Source organism: Vitis vinifera, chromosome 14, assembly GCF_030704535.1.
Source record: "Vitis vinifera cultivar Pinot Noir 40024 chromosome 14, ASM3070453v1".
In the NCBI taxonomy this organism is placed as follows: domain Eukaryota; kingdom Viridiplantae; phylum Streptophyta; class Magnoliopsida; order Vitales; family Vitaceae; genus Vitis; species Vitis vinifera.
The window spans coordinates 3,197,788-3,214,927 of record NC_081818.1 but is presented as its reverse complement, the minus strand read 5'-3'; the positions used below and the strand labels follow the sequence as shown (position 1 = coordinate 3,214,927).

The following is a 17,140-nucleotide window of genomic DNA, read 5'->3' as shown; positions in this document are numbered from 1 at the left end:
AAAGAAACCCCAAGTAGTCTGGTTCGTCTTGATTTTCAGTAGGTGGCACATAATAAATAAAATATTAGACATAAAAATTATCTTTAAAATATATTCAAAAATATTTAAAATTTTAAGTTTTCAAATAATTTTTTATCATACTAAACGAAAATGGTTTTAAAATTAATTTTATATATATGTAATATATAAAATTAATAGGATTTGCATGGAAATGTTATTCGAAAACAATTTTTATAAAATAGTTCTCAAAAAATAAATATTTTATGAAAAAAATAATTTAAAAAATTTGACAAATGGAAAATTGTGGATGATGCTCAAATTGTTTCTGTGATTTTTCTTTATTAAATTATTAAAATATTTAATAAAATAAATCATTAATTCATAAGGAGCATATGACCCATCTCAAAAAATGATCTTCAATTAAATGTACCACAAATAAAAGCCACTGATGAACATGTTCCATTCATCAATCTGTTAGATATCCAAGGTACTGCTGCCTTTTAAACCCACTGGTTAATGGGAGGTCTCCCAAGTTAGATTCTAAAGCTTCACCAGACAAATTCTTGCCACAAACCAAAGTTCCATTTATTTCATGTATCAAACACATCATATTCCCCTTGCCACAAAAGTATCAAAACCCTAGTTCCTTACAAACAAAACCCATCTCTATATACCAGGACTTGTTCATCCACAAATCCCCAAGAACACACAAAATTCTCCCTTTTGCAAACCCCATCAAGCATTCACCACAACCCCACCTGCAAAACCAAAAACCCATCAAAACAAAGTCATCAAAACCCCATCTTGAAATCTTAAAAGCTTAAATATCCAAAACCCTAAAAGAAAAACTTACCATTGGGGTGGAGAACTTGACCAGAAATATAGGAGGAGTCTGCATGGGAGGCCAAGAAGACATATGAGGGTGCAACCTCACATGGCTGGCCAGCCCTGCCCATGGGTACTTCAGACCCAAACCTTGCACACTCCTCTTCACTGAAGGAGGCTGGTATGAGTGGAGTCCAGATGGGTCCAGGGGCCACACCATTAACCCTAATTCCTTTGGGTGCAAGCTGCAGCGCCAGTGATCTGATGAAAGCCACAATGGCACCTTTGGTGGATGTATACTCTATCAGTTTATTGTTTCCTTTGTATGCATTGATTGAGGTGGTGTTTATGATGCTGCTCCCTTCCTGCATATACTTCAGAGCATGCCTAATATATATCACCACCAAATAACGGTCATCAGTTAGTGGGTGTGTTTGGTTCTTGGGAAAACAGAAAGAAAATAGCAGTTCATGGACCTGGTCAAGAGGAAGTAAGAAAAGATGTTGGTTCTGAACACCCTCTCCAGCCGCTCCTCGTCGATCTCCTCCACCGAGCACGACTTGTACTGCTCGGCCGCGTTGTTCACCAGAATGTCTATCCTCCCGTACGCCGCCACCACCTCCTCCACCACCCTCCGGCAGTTATCATCGTACCCCAGATCCGCAGCTATCGCTATCGGCTCCTTCGCATCGTCCCTCTTCGCCTTCCTTATCATCTGCAGCGTCTCCTGCGCGTCCCTGTCCTCCTGCACCTTCACGTACGTGAAGGCTACGGTGGCCCCCTCAAGCGCATACAGGTAGCAGACGGCTCTGCCGATGCCAGAGTCGCCACCGGTCACCAGCGCTACCTTGCCTTGGAGCTTGTGGGCAGGCCTGTAGTCTGGGTTTATAAACTGCGGGGTGGGGGTCATCACGTGCTCCTTCCCTGGCTGCCTCTCCTGCCTCTGGGGTGGAAACTGCTGGCCGCCACCGGAAGCCATTGTCCTCTGCAACAGTGCTCTTCTGGGGTTATCTCTTGTCGCCGGTAAGCCTGTACGGACAGGCGGAAACTCCAATCTCAGGTGAGTGACACAAGCTAGTGATGAGACTGGTCTCGATGAAGAGAGAATGCTAGAGAACATGGAAATTTATGGGGTATGGGGGTGGTGGAGCTAAGCTTTCGGCTTTATAGTGAGGTGGAAACGGCGCGTGTGGATACGTGGCAGACCTGGCGTCTACGTGTCGCGTCGATCGCATGCGGCGGTCACGTCCTCCGAAATGGGCCCTTTGCCTGAGCTCATGGGGCTTCCCTTAAATTATTATTTTTTATAATAAAAATTAAATTAAATTTACTGTGAAAAAATTGTTCTGGATTAAAATTTTCATATTTTACTAAATTATATATTTTTATATTTTGTTTTCTAAAATTCCTATCAAATCTTTCTAATTGATTTGAATTTTGACTTTTACTTTTATACATTTCTAGTAAAAAACGATTTTTTAAAAATAATTATTTATATTTTTTAAACATAACTTTCAAAAATTAATGGCAAGAAGGATCACCCTTATTCCAATTTATTTAAATTAATTCTCAACCTTATTAAAAAATTTAAACGAGTTAAGGTTGGTATAAGAATTCTCATACCCATCCGTCCAACCATGTTTAATTTTTTTTCAATTAAATTTTTTTTCTTCATATTTTTATTTTTTAAATATTAAATTTTATTAAAAATAAATATTATACATATTTATAATTTATTTTTATAAAAAATATTTTATATATATATATTAAAAATTGAAAATAAAAAAACAATTAAAATATATGTTGCCATCCTGTTGGAAATGTTTTTAAATATTTATTAAAAATAATTTTTTTCCTTTTTTTCAATATGTTAGGAAAGCGTCAAACAAATCTCAAAAAAAAAAAAAAACATGTTTTTGAAAATAATTAATAATCAAACATAGGAAATACTAAATATATACCTTCTGTATTTTCTTTTTCTCTCTCATTTTCTCACAACTTTCTCGGACAACCCTAATTAGAAGTTGAGTTTAACAGAGTCAGAGATGGGAACACTTGGCTGAGGAAGGAGAGCAAGAAAAGTGGGTCTTAAGGTAGTTTTGCATGTTGGCCACATGTAGTGCTCTTCCAATTGACACCTTCAACCCTTTCTTCTCTCCTATTTTCTCCCTATTTAACCAACCCCCCACACTCGTTTTCACTCTCTCTACCCCCACATGCAAATCCACAACCCAAACCAGAAATATTGATCCTCTTCTTCCTCCTCTCTCTCTCTCTCCTCCGGTTATAGAGCTCAACAATGGCTTCTCTTCTTCAACTCAGTACCCTCTCCTTCTTTCTGGTTGCTCTCTCCATACATTTCACATCTACTCCAGTCCATTGTGATGGTAATCAATTTCTTTAATTTCATCTTCTTCTCTCTTTCGTATGACCTTTTTGTATTTATGGTTGAGAATGTCAAGTGTGGGTCATGGTATTCATTTCACTCTTTGTCTTTTTCTTTTCTTTCTTGAGATGCAGCTGAGGATGACGACCTTCTTCAAGGCCTCAACAGCTACAGAACGGCCAGAAACCTCTCGACCCTGGTCAAGAACGACAAGGCGGAGTGCCTGGCGGAGGAGCTGGCCGGGGAATTAGAGCATCAGCCCTGCACCGCTGCCGTCCCCGCCACCCCGCAGCTCCAGCTCGCCAACTACCCCAGCATCCTTAAGAAGTGCAAAATCGACATCAACTACACCAGAGACGGTGTCATCATGCAAGTCTGTGTCCCCCACAGGGTCCCAACCCTCGTCCTCACCAACTTCACCCAGTCTCACTACTCCAGGTACCTCAACGACAGCAAGTTCACGGGCGTCGGCGTCGGGTCAGAGGACGACTGGGTGGTGGCCGTCCTCAGCACCAATGGCATCGAGGGGAGCTTCAGTGGGGCTTCCAGGGCTGCCATGGAGCTGGGTTTGATGATGCTCAGCCCCTGCTTGGTGGCTTTGCTTTTGGGATTATTTGTTGCTATGGTGATCAACTGAGACTGATGGGGTGTTAGGGCTGTGTTTGGTTGTTTAATCTTTTGTTTTTGTAGCTTTATTTTTCAGGTTGATGACCAGTTTTCAGTGTAATGTTAATGCGTTTTTTCCCCCTTAATTTCTTATGTGTATGAATGGTAATATATAGAATTCCAAGTTCAACTTGGGTTTGAAGCCCAAAAGAGTCAAAAGACCCGTCCAAATTTAGTTAGGGCAGACTTGGGTCGAACACGTTTGAAAAAGCCCGAAATGGCTCCCAAGCCCAAATTTAGGTGGGCATACTTGAGTCTGACAGATTCAGAAAAGCCCAAAATGGCTCAAGCTTGACTCGACCCAAATTTAGGTAGGGCAAGCTTGAGCCGCTGTTTATTTCCAAACCCATTTAAACTTCAACCCGATTGGATCCTCGAGCCTGTTCAAAAAACCGATCTAAAAGTTCATAATTAGATTAAGAGTGTGTTTGATAATGATTTTAAGAAATGCTTCTAGTTTTTTTAACGTTTAAATCATAAATCTTTTTAATTATTATAAGTGATTGAAACGTTTTCTAAATTCACCATCAAATGGACTTTAAACTAATTGAAAAGATTATAATTAGTCAAGTTCACCAAAAACCTTCAATAATTTAAAGTTACCCTTAATCTTTGTATATTACATTTGCAAATTTTACTTTGTGATTTTATTACGTATTCTTGTTTAATATTTAATGGTGGTGGATGTGTATTTATATTGTAATCATGTCATAAATATTATCAATTCACCAACAATAGTGGATTAAATTACACTTATACCCTTGATAAGATGTAAAATTTGGAATTTTAATATAATTTATAATTTGGATTTTTTTTTTCATTTTGGTTGGTATTATCTTAAAATATTAAACATTTTAAGCATAGTTGATTTAGTTAACGATGTTAATATAAAATGGTAAATCTTTTAAAATTATTTAAGACCAGCAATATATGGCATACATATGGAGTTAATTTAACCTTTTTTTTAGGTACAATCACTTATCGAAGATACTCATTAAGACCTAAACAAACTCGTTTAGGGCCTTTATTTCAAGCAATAACTTTTTTTTTCTTTTTTTATTTTAAGAAAAGAACAAATAATTACCATTTAAAGGCCAGGAAAGGATCACTAACAAAATATTGTATTTGTATCGTAATTTAGATTCCACATGAGGCCAATCTTAACTCTTAATTCAATGACCCAATTTTTTGTAAAGATACATATGACATGATATTATAATGACACTCATACCATATGAAGTGATTGTCACATGGTAGAGAAATGGTATCTTGAATCTTACAGTAATTAGAAAATAAGATAATGACACTCATACCATATGAAGTGATTGTCACATGGTAGAAATGGTATCTTGAATCTTACAATAATTAGAAAATAAGAAAATAAATTAAATAAATGATATTGTCGTAGTTAAAGGTCTTCATTGTCATCATGGGAGTGGGACATGAGGGTTGTACATCTAAATAATTTTCAATCAAATTTGGAATCCATATTATGTAAGAAGACATTGTTTTTGTTAATTCGAATTGAAGGGTGATATAAAATCAGTCTATTGTCGACATCATATCTATAGTTAGAGCATTCATCACAATTAGTAGCTCTAATTCCATATCAAAGTCACGATCGATAACATCACTAGCATCAATATGCTATATAATCCGTACCCATTTGTAACTCTCCCTTGTGATGTTATGAGAAATATCTATATATATAGGAAAACTTCGGATTACTAAATTACTTTTTTGAAATACCTAAGATAAAAAATAATAAAAAAACTAGTCATTTCACCGTTCAATTATTTACTCCAAGTCATGAATGAAACCACACTAAAATCGAGAATCATTTCATTTTAAACATAAAAATCTTTCACATTTTTTTTTAGTGGTTTATAGACAGTTTTTAGCAGTTCCAACTCCTATAAATAGTTCTCTTTGATATTTTATTTGGTTGGATCAACCTAACTTTAACACTCAACCAACTCCAATAATATATATATAATTAGAAAAAAAGAAAATAAATTGAACAAATGATAATACTATAATTAAAAACTTTGGTCATCATCATGAGAGTGGACACACGAGGGTCCTACATTTTAATGAATTCCAACCAAATTTCCCACAAGTGGGGACTTTGAACCTTGGGAAGAAATAATAATGTTGAAAATTTATTTATTTATTTATTTATTTATTTAGGAGAATTAGCTTGTGGGTGTGTCTCATTCCACAATAACCCATGCCCCATTTACTTTTTTGTTTTTGACTAGACCATGGTGGACATTGTGGTCCATTGGGATTTGGCTTAAGTTCATTTGTCACTAATCAATCCTAATAGTATGGCTTTGGTTATGAATTTTTTAGTGGGAAATTTTGAATCGTGTATTTTTTATTTTAAAAAATGAAAAATATTTCTCATTTTCTCATTGGAAATAAATTTATTTATTTTTGGATCAAATTCTCATCCAAATATATTTTTTAATAATAATTTTTTGGAATCAAATTTAATAAAAAAATTGTTAATTTGGGAATTTTGTTATAATTCATTAGTGGGCCAACCCGAATCCAGTTGGCTCAACTGGATTGTGGGTCCCTTTTAAACTTTGCCAGCTGCAACTACAGTGAACGGCATGTGCGCACAAGCCTAACGTGCGCACCAAGCACCACCCACAAAAACGATACGTCAGAGAGAGGAACACCTTCAGGGCTTCAACCATGGCGGCGATTTCATCCGTCCACGACGGCGACGAGGGTTTTGGGGATTTCAAATTCGCCTCCTTCCCAAATCCGACCGTCCATTTCAATCAGATTAACGGCACAGATTTCACCGACGATGAATGGGGCGATTTCGTCGTACATCCACTCTCCAATGTACTCTCCCACATTCAATCATCGTCCAACCCCTCCCAAACCGCAAAGCCCTTCGACCCTTTTGGTTTCTTCCCCAACGATTCAGCGAAGCCCTCCGAATCGGTGGTGAGCTGCGTGGACTCAGTGCCGACTCGATCTGAATCCGAGAAGAAACAGTGGGTTAAGCCTCAAGGTGCCTTGCCGTTATCGATCTTTGGGGAGGAGGAGGAGGAGAAGGAAGAGAAGGAATCTGATTCCTCCGAGCCCGCGCAGACTTTCGATCACAAACGAGTCGATTCTGCGAAGCACGGACCGAAGGTGGATCCGGTTGTTGGGATTAATGATATTCTTTCAAATTTGTACAGTCAGAATCAGCAGATCAAGGGTGAAAATGGGTCGCCTGCGGTCTCTAATGGGCGGAATTTGAACTCAAATTCGGATTCAAATACGTTGCATGCGGATTTGGTTGATGGGGATGATGGTTTTGATGATGATGATGGATGGGAATTCAAGGGTGCCGTCTCTGAAAATTCTAAGGTAATGTTTCAGTACTTGTTGTTTATGATGGGTTGTGCATAAGATTGGGGGGAAGAAAAAGTTATAAAATTTTGAATGTGAATTATTTTGCGGTTCCCCTTATGCAGAAAAACTGAGACAAATATATATATATATATATATATATATATATATATATATATATATATAATTTATGTAGTTTTTGCTTTCTTTATGCTTGGTTGGTGTCAAACGTGAGGGAGAGAAGAAATTAAATTTTTGGGCATTAAGGTGCTTTGTAGTTAACCCCTTGCTCGGTTGTGAAGAATGTTGAGGAGCAAAAGAACTGCAAATTTTGAATAAGGACGTTGGAGCTCAGCTTTTATAGTTCACCTTTTTTCCTTTATCTTTCTTTTCTGAGAAAAATGAGGAGCAAAAAAAATTTCAAACTTCCAGCTTTCTGTTGTTTTGGTTTGGGAAAAAAAGGACCTACTGTGAGGTGAGCCAAATAGTTATGCTAGAGAAAATCTGAATGGATGTTTTTGAATAATAAAACAAACTAATGTTAAAAATTTTGAAGTTCTTTTCTAGTCCTCCGGAACCAAATGAAGCATTAGAAAAAATATGATTGTTTTTTTTTTCCTGTTCATGTCAGGTACAAGTGGGTTCAGGATTATTAGGACTGGAAGTTGAGACAACAGTAAAGCAAGAAATGCAGGCGGGTATTGTTTAATTTTATATATTTGTATGTTGTTTGTGTTTTCATGATCAATTTGTATTGGAGAATTCAGTGTTGTGTGTGTATAATTATCCGTAAAAGAAATCAGTTGATCTATTAAGAATCTTGTTGCTACTTGTTTAGGGAGAGCATTTTGTCTGTAAAGCTGACATTTTCTTGGTTTAAATGTGATGGAAAAGGGCAGGAAAATCCTGGTGGAGGCAAATACACATCTGGATTTTGCAATGCTTTGGATGGTTCTAGAGATTTCTTTGCTGCACCAAATGGGCTTTGGCAAGAAAGTTCTAATGGAGCCAAACGCATGTCTGGTTTTCACAATGCTCCTGATAGCTCGGGTGATTTCTGTGCTGCTTCAAATGGGCTTTGGCAGGAAAATTCTGAGGGAGCCAAATATGCATCTGGGTTTCACCATGCTCCTCATAATTCTAGTAGTTTCTTTGATGCATCAAATGTGCTTTGGCAGGAATCTGAGGGAACCAAAAACACATCTGGGTTTCACAATGCTCCTGATAATTCTAGTGGTTTCTTTGATGCTTCAAATGGGCTTTGGCAAGAATCTAGGGGATCTGGGTTTCACATTGCCTCTGGTAATTCTAGGGATTTGTTTGATGCATCAAAAGGGCTTTGGCAGGAACCTGAGGGAGCCAAACACGTAAGTGGGTCTCACAATGGTCCAGATAGTTCTAGTGATTTCTTTGATGCATCAAATGAGCTTTGGCAGGAAAATCCTGAGGCATCAAAACAAGTATCTGGGCTTCACAATGCTCCAGATAATTCTGGTGTTTTATTTGCTGCATCGACTGAACTTTGGCAGGAAAATTCTGGAGGAGAAAATTACACATCTGGGTTTATCAATGCTCCAGATAGTTCAACTGATTTTTTTTCCATGTCAAATGGGCTTTGGCAGGAAAATGCTGAGGGAACCAAAGCCTCATCTGGGTTTCACAATGCTACAAATAGTTCTACTGATCCTTTTGCTGTGTCAAATGGGCTTTCTTATGAACCTAGCAAATTGGATATTGGATTTGATTTCAAACCAACTCTTGCACAAAATGATACCATTGCAGATTCAAACTCTACAGGCAAGCTGATTGATAGTGAGAATGTGTTGAAGCCTTATCTGGGAGATGAAAATGTTGATCCTGATGAAAATTTTGGGGAATTTAAGGATGCGTTTTCTGAAACCGAGTTGAAGTATGAGGTGAATTAGCAATTTGATTTGATTTGCTTCTCTTGATTAATTATGCATCAGTTTTTAAGAAATGCTCTTATGTTCAAACTTTAATTTTGGTTATAGGAAGAGCAAAAGCTTGCTGGCATTTCTCATCCTGGGGTTCAAGTTCCCAAGTTTGATGGTGGAATCCAGGTGGGTGATTCAATTGATTTGCTTCTATATTGTTACAAGATTATACATTGCACTTTATCAGATTCAAAATGTTCTACTTAGCATCCATAATGTATGCTATGTTAAAGATCAAAACGTGTAAAAGATGGGATGATTTTCCCAGAAGAAATGCCTTTCTTTTGATCTTCAATGATAATCTGTTTCTGCTTTTATCACGTGAATGCTTTTCCTTTACAACCACTACAGGTGGAACATAATAGGACACTCAGCCCAAGTAAAGGAAGCCTATCCTAGTAATTTGTGATCAAAACCACAACTTCGTCTAGGGCATACGATAAGTTATAGAAAACCATGTCTTCTCACAGGTTCTGCCATGGTCTTACCATTATCCTTTTAATCCCTTTTGGCCTTGCACTTGTCCGCTCAGTGCCTCCAACTAAAATCGTGGAATTCCGTTTTGGTTACACGGTTACTTCTATCACTTAGTTGTCATCTTGCTGTGATCTGGAGCTGCATCTAATGTTTCACGAATTCCTTCATTTCAAACTCAATGCTGCTTATTTACTTGTTTTGTTTATTGAAGCTTGTGTGATTGCATATGATTCTGTATTTTAAATATTCTGGGTGATCTTATCTAAGATGTTGAATTTTCTCTAACTGAAATAATAAATAAGCCCTATGACCATGCATAAAATGTCAATCCACAATTACTTCATGCCTGATGGGTCCTTGACCTTCTTCCATGGTACATGGTGATTCTTGCTTATGAATTGTTGGATTTGTTATTAGCAATTGTATTTCATTGATAAACTGAATTTTGCTACACTAGGTCAAGCTTTGAACCCCAAATTTTTCTTCTTTTAGCTGTTTAACCATTTCACTGTCAACTTTCCAGGAAAATGAGGGAAAGCCAGTGAATCATAAAGGAGCTCTGCCCCTGTCTATGTTTAGCTATGGAGAACTGGAAACTGATGACTCTTTGAATCATCAAGATTTTTTGGCTTACAAGCCCAACTCCAATCCAAGAAATGACACAACCCTTCAGGCTTCTAATATATCTATTAATGATCTTATATCAAGTTTATACAACCAATCTGAGCCAAGCACATCTGTTGATTCTGCCCAAAAACCAAGTGAAAATGGGTTTAGTTTTGCTGAAACAGTGCTGGATTCTGATTTAGTTAATGGTAGCGATGATTTTGATGATGATTCCTGGGAATTTAAGGATGCCTTTTCAGGAGCCAAAGCTGAAGATATGACTTCTGCTCATGGTGTTGATAATGCACATCAAAACTTTTCTACCAAAGTAGAGCTAAAGGATTATGTCGACTTCTATTTGAAATTGAAAGAGGAGTCATGCTTTGTTGCACTCTGCCATCTTGACAGTCTTAAGGTTGGTTCACCTCTTAATTTTTATGGATTTTCTCTGGCAGTATATCATTAAAGGGACTAAATTTGTGAAATATGCTTTTTATTAGAAAGCTAAAACTGATGCTGCCCTGTCTGGTGAAGATGTGAAAGCAGTGGCTCTTGACGAGGAGATCAAGGTTGGTATTTGAACAGCTTCCTTTGATATTATTGTTATGTTTTTTTATTAGCTGAATGTTTCAATAATGTCATCAGCAGTTTCTGTAAGTAGCTTCCTATTAAAGCATTATATCATAGCTAGATACAAAACTCTTTCTGACTACACTTCCCATGCTAACTCATTTTTAAGTCCTCTGAGATTGGCACAAAAATGATGTTGCTAGTGTTGTTATTTCTAATAAATTTGTTTCTTTGTAAAATAAAACAAATTTTTGGGAAAGGACATGAATAAATGGGCCATTGGTAGCATCACTACTTTTAGGAAGTTTGTTTCTTGTAAAGTTAAAGGGATCTGGGAAACATCAGAGACTGGATCTGGCTTCTGACTTCAGCCTCACTCTAATTTGTAATAATTTGAAATAAAATTCTCATTAGCCTTGCAGTAACCTTCGTAAGTAATAAGAAAATGTAGCCATTGCCATTGCTTTACAGTAGTTAATATCAGTCCCTTGTACACATGCATAACTTTTACTGCCTCTGTATTTGCACGATATTGTTGAATTACCTTTCTTTGCTTTCGCAAGTGGAATTATTATATATATTACTCCATATTTTCTATGTGACAATTTCCTGTTGTAGGAAGCCTGCAAGGAATTGTCCCAAGAGAATATGCTCCCCAAAGAAGTCAATCCTGAGAATGGTCCACCAAGAAATATTTGCCTTGATGGATTTCTTGAAGATCTGTGTGGACCAAAGTTTCAAGTGCTTGAGTCTGAATATCACTTATCAAGAAGACTATCATTGGTATGTGACATTCTCATTGATCTGTGATGAACTTCTTCACCATTAAATCTATTTATTATTCTTCGGCATGTCAATTTTCTGGCCAATTTTTATCATGGACCTATTTATGGCAGGTGAATAGAATAATTCTTCTTTTTTGTGAGAACTTAATGAACTACTTATTAAAGAAATAATGACCTGCTGTCACTCTGTTCAAATTAGTGGTATATATATGCAATATTGATGTTCAGTTTGAGGAGCTTTTCCCCTGTTAACGTATGCTTTGCATGAAGTTACACATACTGAATCTATGAAGACGATGAGTGTTAAGAGGAAAAAGAGAGACATAGCTAATGCCTATATCTGCTGTCCGTAAATTCTATTTGAGATTTTATTTTGCTTTACTGTCTATTCTGTGATTAATTATCTCATGCTTTTCAACCGACCATGCGACACATCCTGCTGATACACATTTAGTGAATGGCTTATTGTGGATTAGACTTTGTAAGGTACATGGATACTTGTTTTGATGGTCACCAACATACTTGTTAGCATGCACAATATTTTTATGAGAAGTCAATGGTTTGGGTTTATCAGGATTCTTGGCTTGATACCACTTAACCACTTAATGTAAATTGTTATTGTCATGAATAGGCAGAGAAGGATTTGAGGTCAGCAGTTGAACTCTTTAAACATGCTACATCAATACTAAAGATTCTCATGTTGAGATCAATGGACGAGGTGACCAACTATGTTTCCACATGGTCTAGAATGATCTCTGTTTGTGCTCAAGAGTTGAAACAGGGTGCCTTTATTTGGAAGCAATCATTGCAGAAGAATGTTCACAATCAAATACTATTTGAACCTCAAGGTATTGCATAGTTCTAGAATTACTATATTAATGCTACAGTGTCTCAACTGTCAAATACAGATTTGACATTGCTACTGCTTCATTCTCCCCTTTGCTGCCGCCCCCCCACCCCCCCTTGGCAGCAGGAGGCAGGTCTTGAAAGCAATGTAAAACAAGGGCTACCTCATCTGTTAACTTTGATTTTGATTTTATTAACTTTGTGAACGAATGCAGGCCAGAAGTTTATTCTTGCCCTTGGAGAGATTTACAGAGTAGTCAAAGTTCTTGGTGCCTCGGCCAGACTTTTCAAGCTATGGGTATTGTTAAGTTCTGCAAAAGTTGACATCTTTGTTCTTTTGGAGGAATGTTCTACCATATGGTCAAGTTCAGGACTTGAAGACGCTCTCCACTGTATATGTGATCCAGTTGGTTTTGAATATGATGCGACTGTCCAGGCATTACTGGCATCCATCAAACATGTTCATGATCTTGATGTGCTCCCTCTTCAAAACCACATCTTTGCTCAACAAAAACCTATTTGTCAGCTGTCATTACTAACACCAGAAATGGTGCCTGGTAAGTGGATCTCTGGAGAGTCTTCGAGTTAGACCAGATAAGAAAAATACCCACCCCTTTCATCTGTTTCAACAATCTTGGTGGGCAGATGATTCATGGCCAAAAATTCTCCCTCAGATTATGCTAACCACCCAATTAGATTTTGATTCTGGCATATGAATTTTTGACCTCTCAAATCATAATGAAATTTCAGAGGTCATAGAGGTTGACCCTTATTGAAATTAGAAATGTCAATTTTCTCACCTGGTCAAATTTGAAAAGAAATTTAAATTTGATATTCCATCTTTGGATCCATGGTGAAGGATGCAGTAGGTTAGACAGCTTCATTTAATGAGGTGAGAATTTTTGGCCTAGAAATTCTTTTACTGGAATGTACCAGGACAGGAGAATCATTATGTTCAGGCTGCCTAAACCAGAAATGAAGCAGATAACAATCTCTAAACTTGTTTTAGAATATCCTGAAAAACCTTATGCAGATACCAAACTTGTCATCTAAGTTTCTGTTGTTTCTCCTGAACCAGGTATGAAAATGGTGGCTTGGAATGGGAATCACTACTTTCTGACACTAGCTAATTTGTGGGCAAATCTGATTAGTTCTGATCCTCCTAAGTTGCCAGACCTACAAACTGGGTGAGGGGAAGAATCATGCAGAAAAGTTTGGGAAGTACACACCTTTATAAGCTCCTCAGCGAAATCATGGAAAATGTTGGGAAGGTTTTGTTTAGAAACTGTGTGGCTGAGATTACAACACAATCCGATTCTTTTCCTCAAGCACAAGTCCTGTACAGGCATTCATCAAGGTTTCAAAACTGGAAGGTTCAGTCATGGGATGGGCAAGACCACAGAACGACAATTACAAACCCAGATGGCCATGCTGCAGCTCGGCTCTTTCAGGCAATGCATCCAATTCAATCCTTGTTTCTTCGTTTCGCATTCTTTCTGTGGGAGGTGTAGCATAGCATGGTGTGAATGAATGTACAGGTGTTTTATTATCGTCTGAATTTAGTCTTGTATGATGATTTGGAGCTGGGTGATTTGATATAAGCACCCATTTTATACATAGAACAGAACTATGAAAGAACAGAGGACATTCAATCCAGACCCTCTCCCCCCCACCCCTCCCCCTTGGCCCTTTTTCTGTTATTGGCTTTGCATATTCAGAGTTACAAAGAGAATAATGAGAAAGATTTTTTGGTTTGTTAATGTGTCCCCTGGTGAGAATTTGTAGAGTTCTTCAATGACCTTTTTCATTCTGATTTAGGATTCTGGAGATTTGGATTCAATTTATCAGTTTTTTGTCAGTGGGTTTCTTTTTCAGCAAAAATCCTCTTCAATACCTGAATGCTTTGCATTACTTCTGCAGTGGATTGATGAAAAGGAGAAAATTTTTCTTCTTTTCTATTTGTGTTTGAACATGGATGTTAGCTTCTCCCCATGAGCGGCATTGCGAGTTTATTTTGAAATTAATTGATTAAAAGGTATAAAATATCTTATATTTATAAATCTAACATCTTCCATTTTTTTTTTCTTGAGAAGTGAGTTGTTTTTTACATAAATACCTTTCAACATATTGATTAGTTGCCTATGTGTTTTAAAGGAAGGTTATTTTACAAGAGAAAAGTGAGGACATTTTTGTTTAAAACGGTATCATTTTGGTTGAAAAAAGTTGAGAGTTAAATTTACAAAATAAGGATGATTTCATTAGGGTTGCAACTTGATAGGATTAATGACCGACTAATCAACCCTAACCCAAATTAAAAAATAATTAATTTAAACTTAACTAAAAACCGAATTCTAACCCGTCTCATCCAACGTTGCCCATCAAAAGGCACATGGATGTCCCTTCTCCCATGTAATGAGTGCCCTTCCCACGCACTCGGCCTTGTCTTGGCTCGCCGAGGAACTCTCAAGCCCTCAAGCGAGCATGTTGCCTTAAAAAAATGTGTCAATGGCCAACATCAAGGCTCACCCTCGAGGGCTCCCCATCGCTCGGTTGAAATGATACTCAAGGCGCCCCATGCGGCTCGTCCACCACAGGTTTTGCTTGTTGCTCTAATGATTCATGATAACTCGACAGATTGCATGACCATCATGTCAATGACGCATCATTCAAATTTTTGCCCTATCAACTTTCGATGATACTTAACTTGAATCCAATCTAATTACATGTTTCTAAGTTCAAGTTGAATTCAAGTTATTCAAGTTAGATTGGGTTGATCAGGTTGGTCGAATTACCCTGAGTTGATCAGGTTATATAATTCAAAATCCATTTATAATTTTTTTTTAAAAAAACTTTTTTAATATATTTATTGTGAAACCAAGGTTTGGTTAATCTTGATTTTGATGATAACAAAACAAGGTTTAAAACTAATGATCATATTTCAAGTGTGATTAGGCAAGACAACTTCCAAAGTGGCAATTCAAAGACAAATCAAGCCAAGGAGAAATCATGAAGAAGAAGACCACCTCAAAGAGAAGAGTTTTTCAATACCAAATCTTCTTAAGATCTCTTTGTAAGGTTGTTAGTGCATTAGGATTTTCATGCATTTCATTCTTTATTTATACACCAAAATCATCCAAGAGTAATATTGTTTTAAATATCTTTAAGAATTGGATGATTTCATGTTTTCAACTAAAACCTTGTGTTAAATGATTTTCAAACTTGTGATTAAAAGGTTTTAAGTTGAAAAAGGTTGAGTGTTGAGCCAAAAAAATGGTTCAACCGGTTCAATCGGTCGACCGGTTATGCTCGTCCGGTCAAGGACCGATTGAGGAAGACCAAAAAGTTTCTCTCTCTCCCAGTGGTCTTCTCTTCCTGGTCAAGGTTGAACCTCAACCGATTGAGGTCCGGTTGAGGCCCAACGGTCACTTTTCCTAACAGCTAGTCAATCGGTCGACCTCTAGCTCAATCGGTCGAACCCCCAACGGCTTGTTTGACTTTTTTCTTCTATAAAAAGGCTTCAATCTTCATTGTTTCATAAGCTTAACCTTCCCAAATCATTCTTGGTTATATTTGAGCATTGGAAGAGTGTTTTTAAATACACCATTGTTTTATAACTTGCATATCTTTAGTGCACCATTCAATCCTAGTTTTTCTTGTATCTTTGAACCTAAAGTTCTATTACTAGGATTTTGAGATATCATTATTTGTATATCTTTGTGAGGAATTTTCTCAAGTGAGAGGTATCACTTGAAAGGTTGTTCAAGAAAGGGATATCTTTTGAAGAAGTGTAAAGGGTGCTTAGAGCCAAAAGTCCAAAAGGGTGAATTGGAACCATAATCCAATTGTAAAAAGATTGGAAGTTTAGTTGAAACTTCAAGATAGTGGAACCCTCACTCTGTTAGGAGGTTAAGGAGAGTGGACGTAGGTAAGGAAGTGCCGAACCACTATAAACTCTCGTGTTTGCACTCTCTCTTCCCTAACTCTTTTAAATTATATGCAATTGTATTTATTTTGTTTATTATATATTTGCATATAATTGTCTCTTATTTTTGCATAGTTTAAATTTGTGAAAAAGAGACTATCACCCTATTTACCCCCCCCCCCTCTAGGGTGATTACCATAGTTTGGATTAGCCTCAAATTCCTAACATAAATTTATATATATTTTTGGAAAAAGTGAAAAATATATGATATAATATAATTTGATTTTTCTTTTAAGAAAATGAATATTATTTTATATATATATATATATATATATATTATAAAAACATTAATTCAAATTCAGGTTAGAGTTGACGTTATTTAAACTTTAGTCTGAATTCAATCCAAATTAAATTTGGGTTGAAAAAACCTAATTTAGGTCCAACTCGAGTATTTAAAGTGATCGTCCAAATGTTAGGTTCGTCTAAGTGATATAGATCATATTTACCTACAATTTTTAAAATGAAAAAAGAAAATTCCGTGGGTCAAGACCTAGCATGAAAACAATGAAAGAATTCATCTGGGTCCATAGAATGTGAAATCAATCAAAAGGTGGAGAAAAGTTGAGTAAAATAAAAAGAATGAGAATTTAGGGTTTAAGATATTTTGATTTGTGATCAAGTAAGGTTGACCAGTGTGAGTCTGAATCAGTCAAAACCCAACCTTTAGAGTGGCTTGTAAGTC

At 36.8% G+C, this 17,140-nt stretch overlaps 3 protein-coding genes across 5 annotated transcripts; 2 read left to right on the top strand and 1 right to left on the bottom strand.

Moving 5' to 3' along the window:
- Window positions 1-563: 563 nt before the first annotated feature.
- On the bottom strand, window positions 564-1,966 carry LOC100256303 (glucose and ribitol dehydrogenase). Its single transcript, XM_002284767.5, has 3 exons — window positions 1,302-1,966; window positions 854-1,212; window positions 564-758 (listed from the first exon to the last, which is right to left on the bottom strand). The coding sequence occupies exons 1-3, from the start codon at window positions 1,943-1,945 to the stop codon at window positions 736-738; spliced, it is 1,026 nt and encodes a 341-aa protein (XP_002284803.4). The 5' UTR covers window positions 1,946-1,966; the 3' UTR covers window positions 564-735.
- A 906-nt stretch (window positions 1,967-2,872) lies between these two features.
- LOC100246005 (uncharacterized GPI-anchored protein At3g06035) lies at window positions 2,873-4,019 on the top strand. Its single transcript, XM_002284780.4, has 2 exons — window positions 2,873-3,212; window positions 3,346-4,019. The coding sequence occupies exons 1-2, from the start codon at window positions 3,125-3,127 to the stop codon at window positions 3,846-3,848; spliced, it is 591 nt and encodes a 196-aa protein (XP_002284816.1). The 5' UTR covers window positions 2,873-3,124; the 3' UTR covers window positions 3,849-4,019.
- A 2,505-nt stretch (window positions 4,020-6,524) lies between these two features.
- On the top strand, window positions 6,525-14,236 carry LOC100259597 (uncharacterized). 3 transcript variants are annotated; one of them, XM_002280835.5, is made up of 10 exons: window positions 6,525-7,255; window positions 7,869-7,931; window positions 8,137-9,153; window positions 9,250-9,318; window positions 10,193-10,690; window positions 10,776-10,844; window positions 11,464-11,628; window positions 12,262-12,478; window positions 12,692-13,033; window positions 13,555-14,236. In XM_002280835.5, exons 1-10 carry the CDS (start codon window positions 6,584-6,586, stop codon window positions 13,665-13,667), a joined length of 3,225 nt encoding a protein of 1,074 aa, XP_002280871.2. In that variant the 5' UTR covers window positions 6,525-6,583; the 3' UTR covers window positions 13,668-14,236. The 3 variants fall into 3 exon arrangements, with proteins under 3 accessions (XP_002280871.2, XP_010659838.1, XP_010659839.1); XM_010661536.3 differs by having other exon boundaries at window positions 6,537-7,255; window positions 7,869-7,935; window positions 8,132-9,153; XM_010661537.3 differs by lacking the exon at window positions 9,250-9,318 and having other exon boundaries at window positions 6,537-7,255; window positions 7,869-7,935; window positions 8,132-9,153.
- The last annotated feature ends 2,904 nt before the right edge of the window (window positions 14,237-17,140 follow it).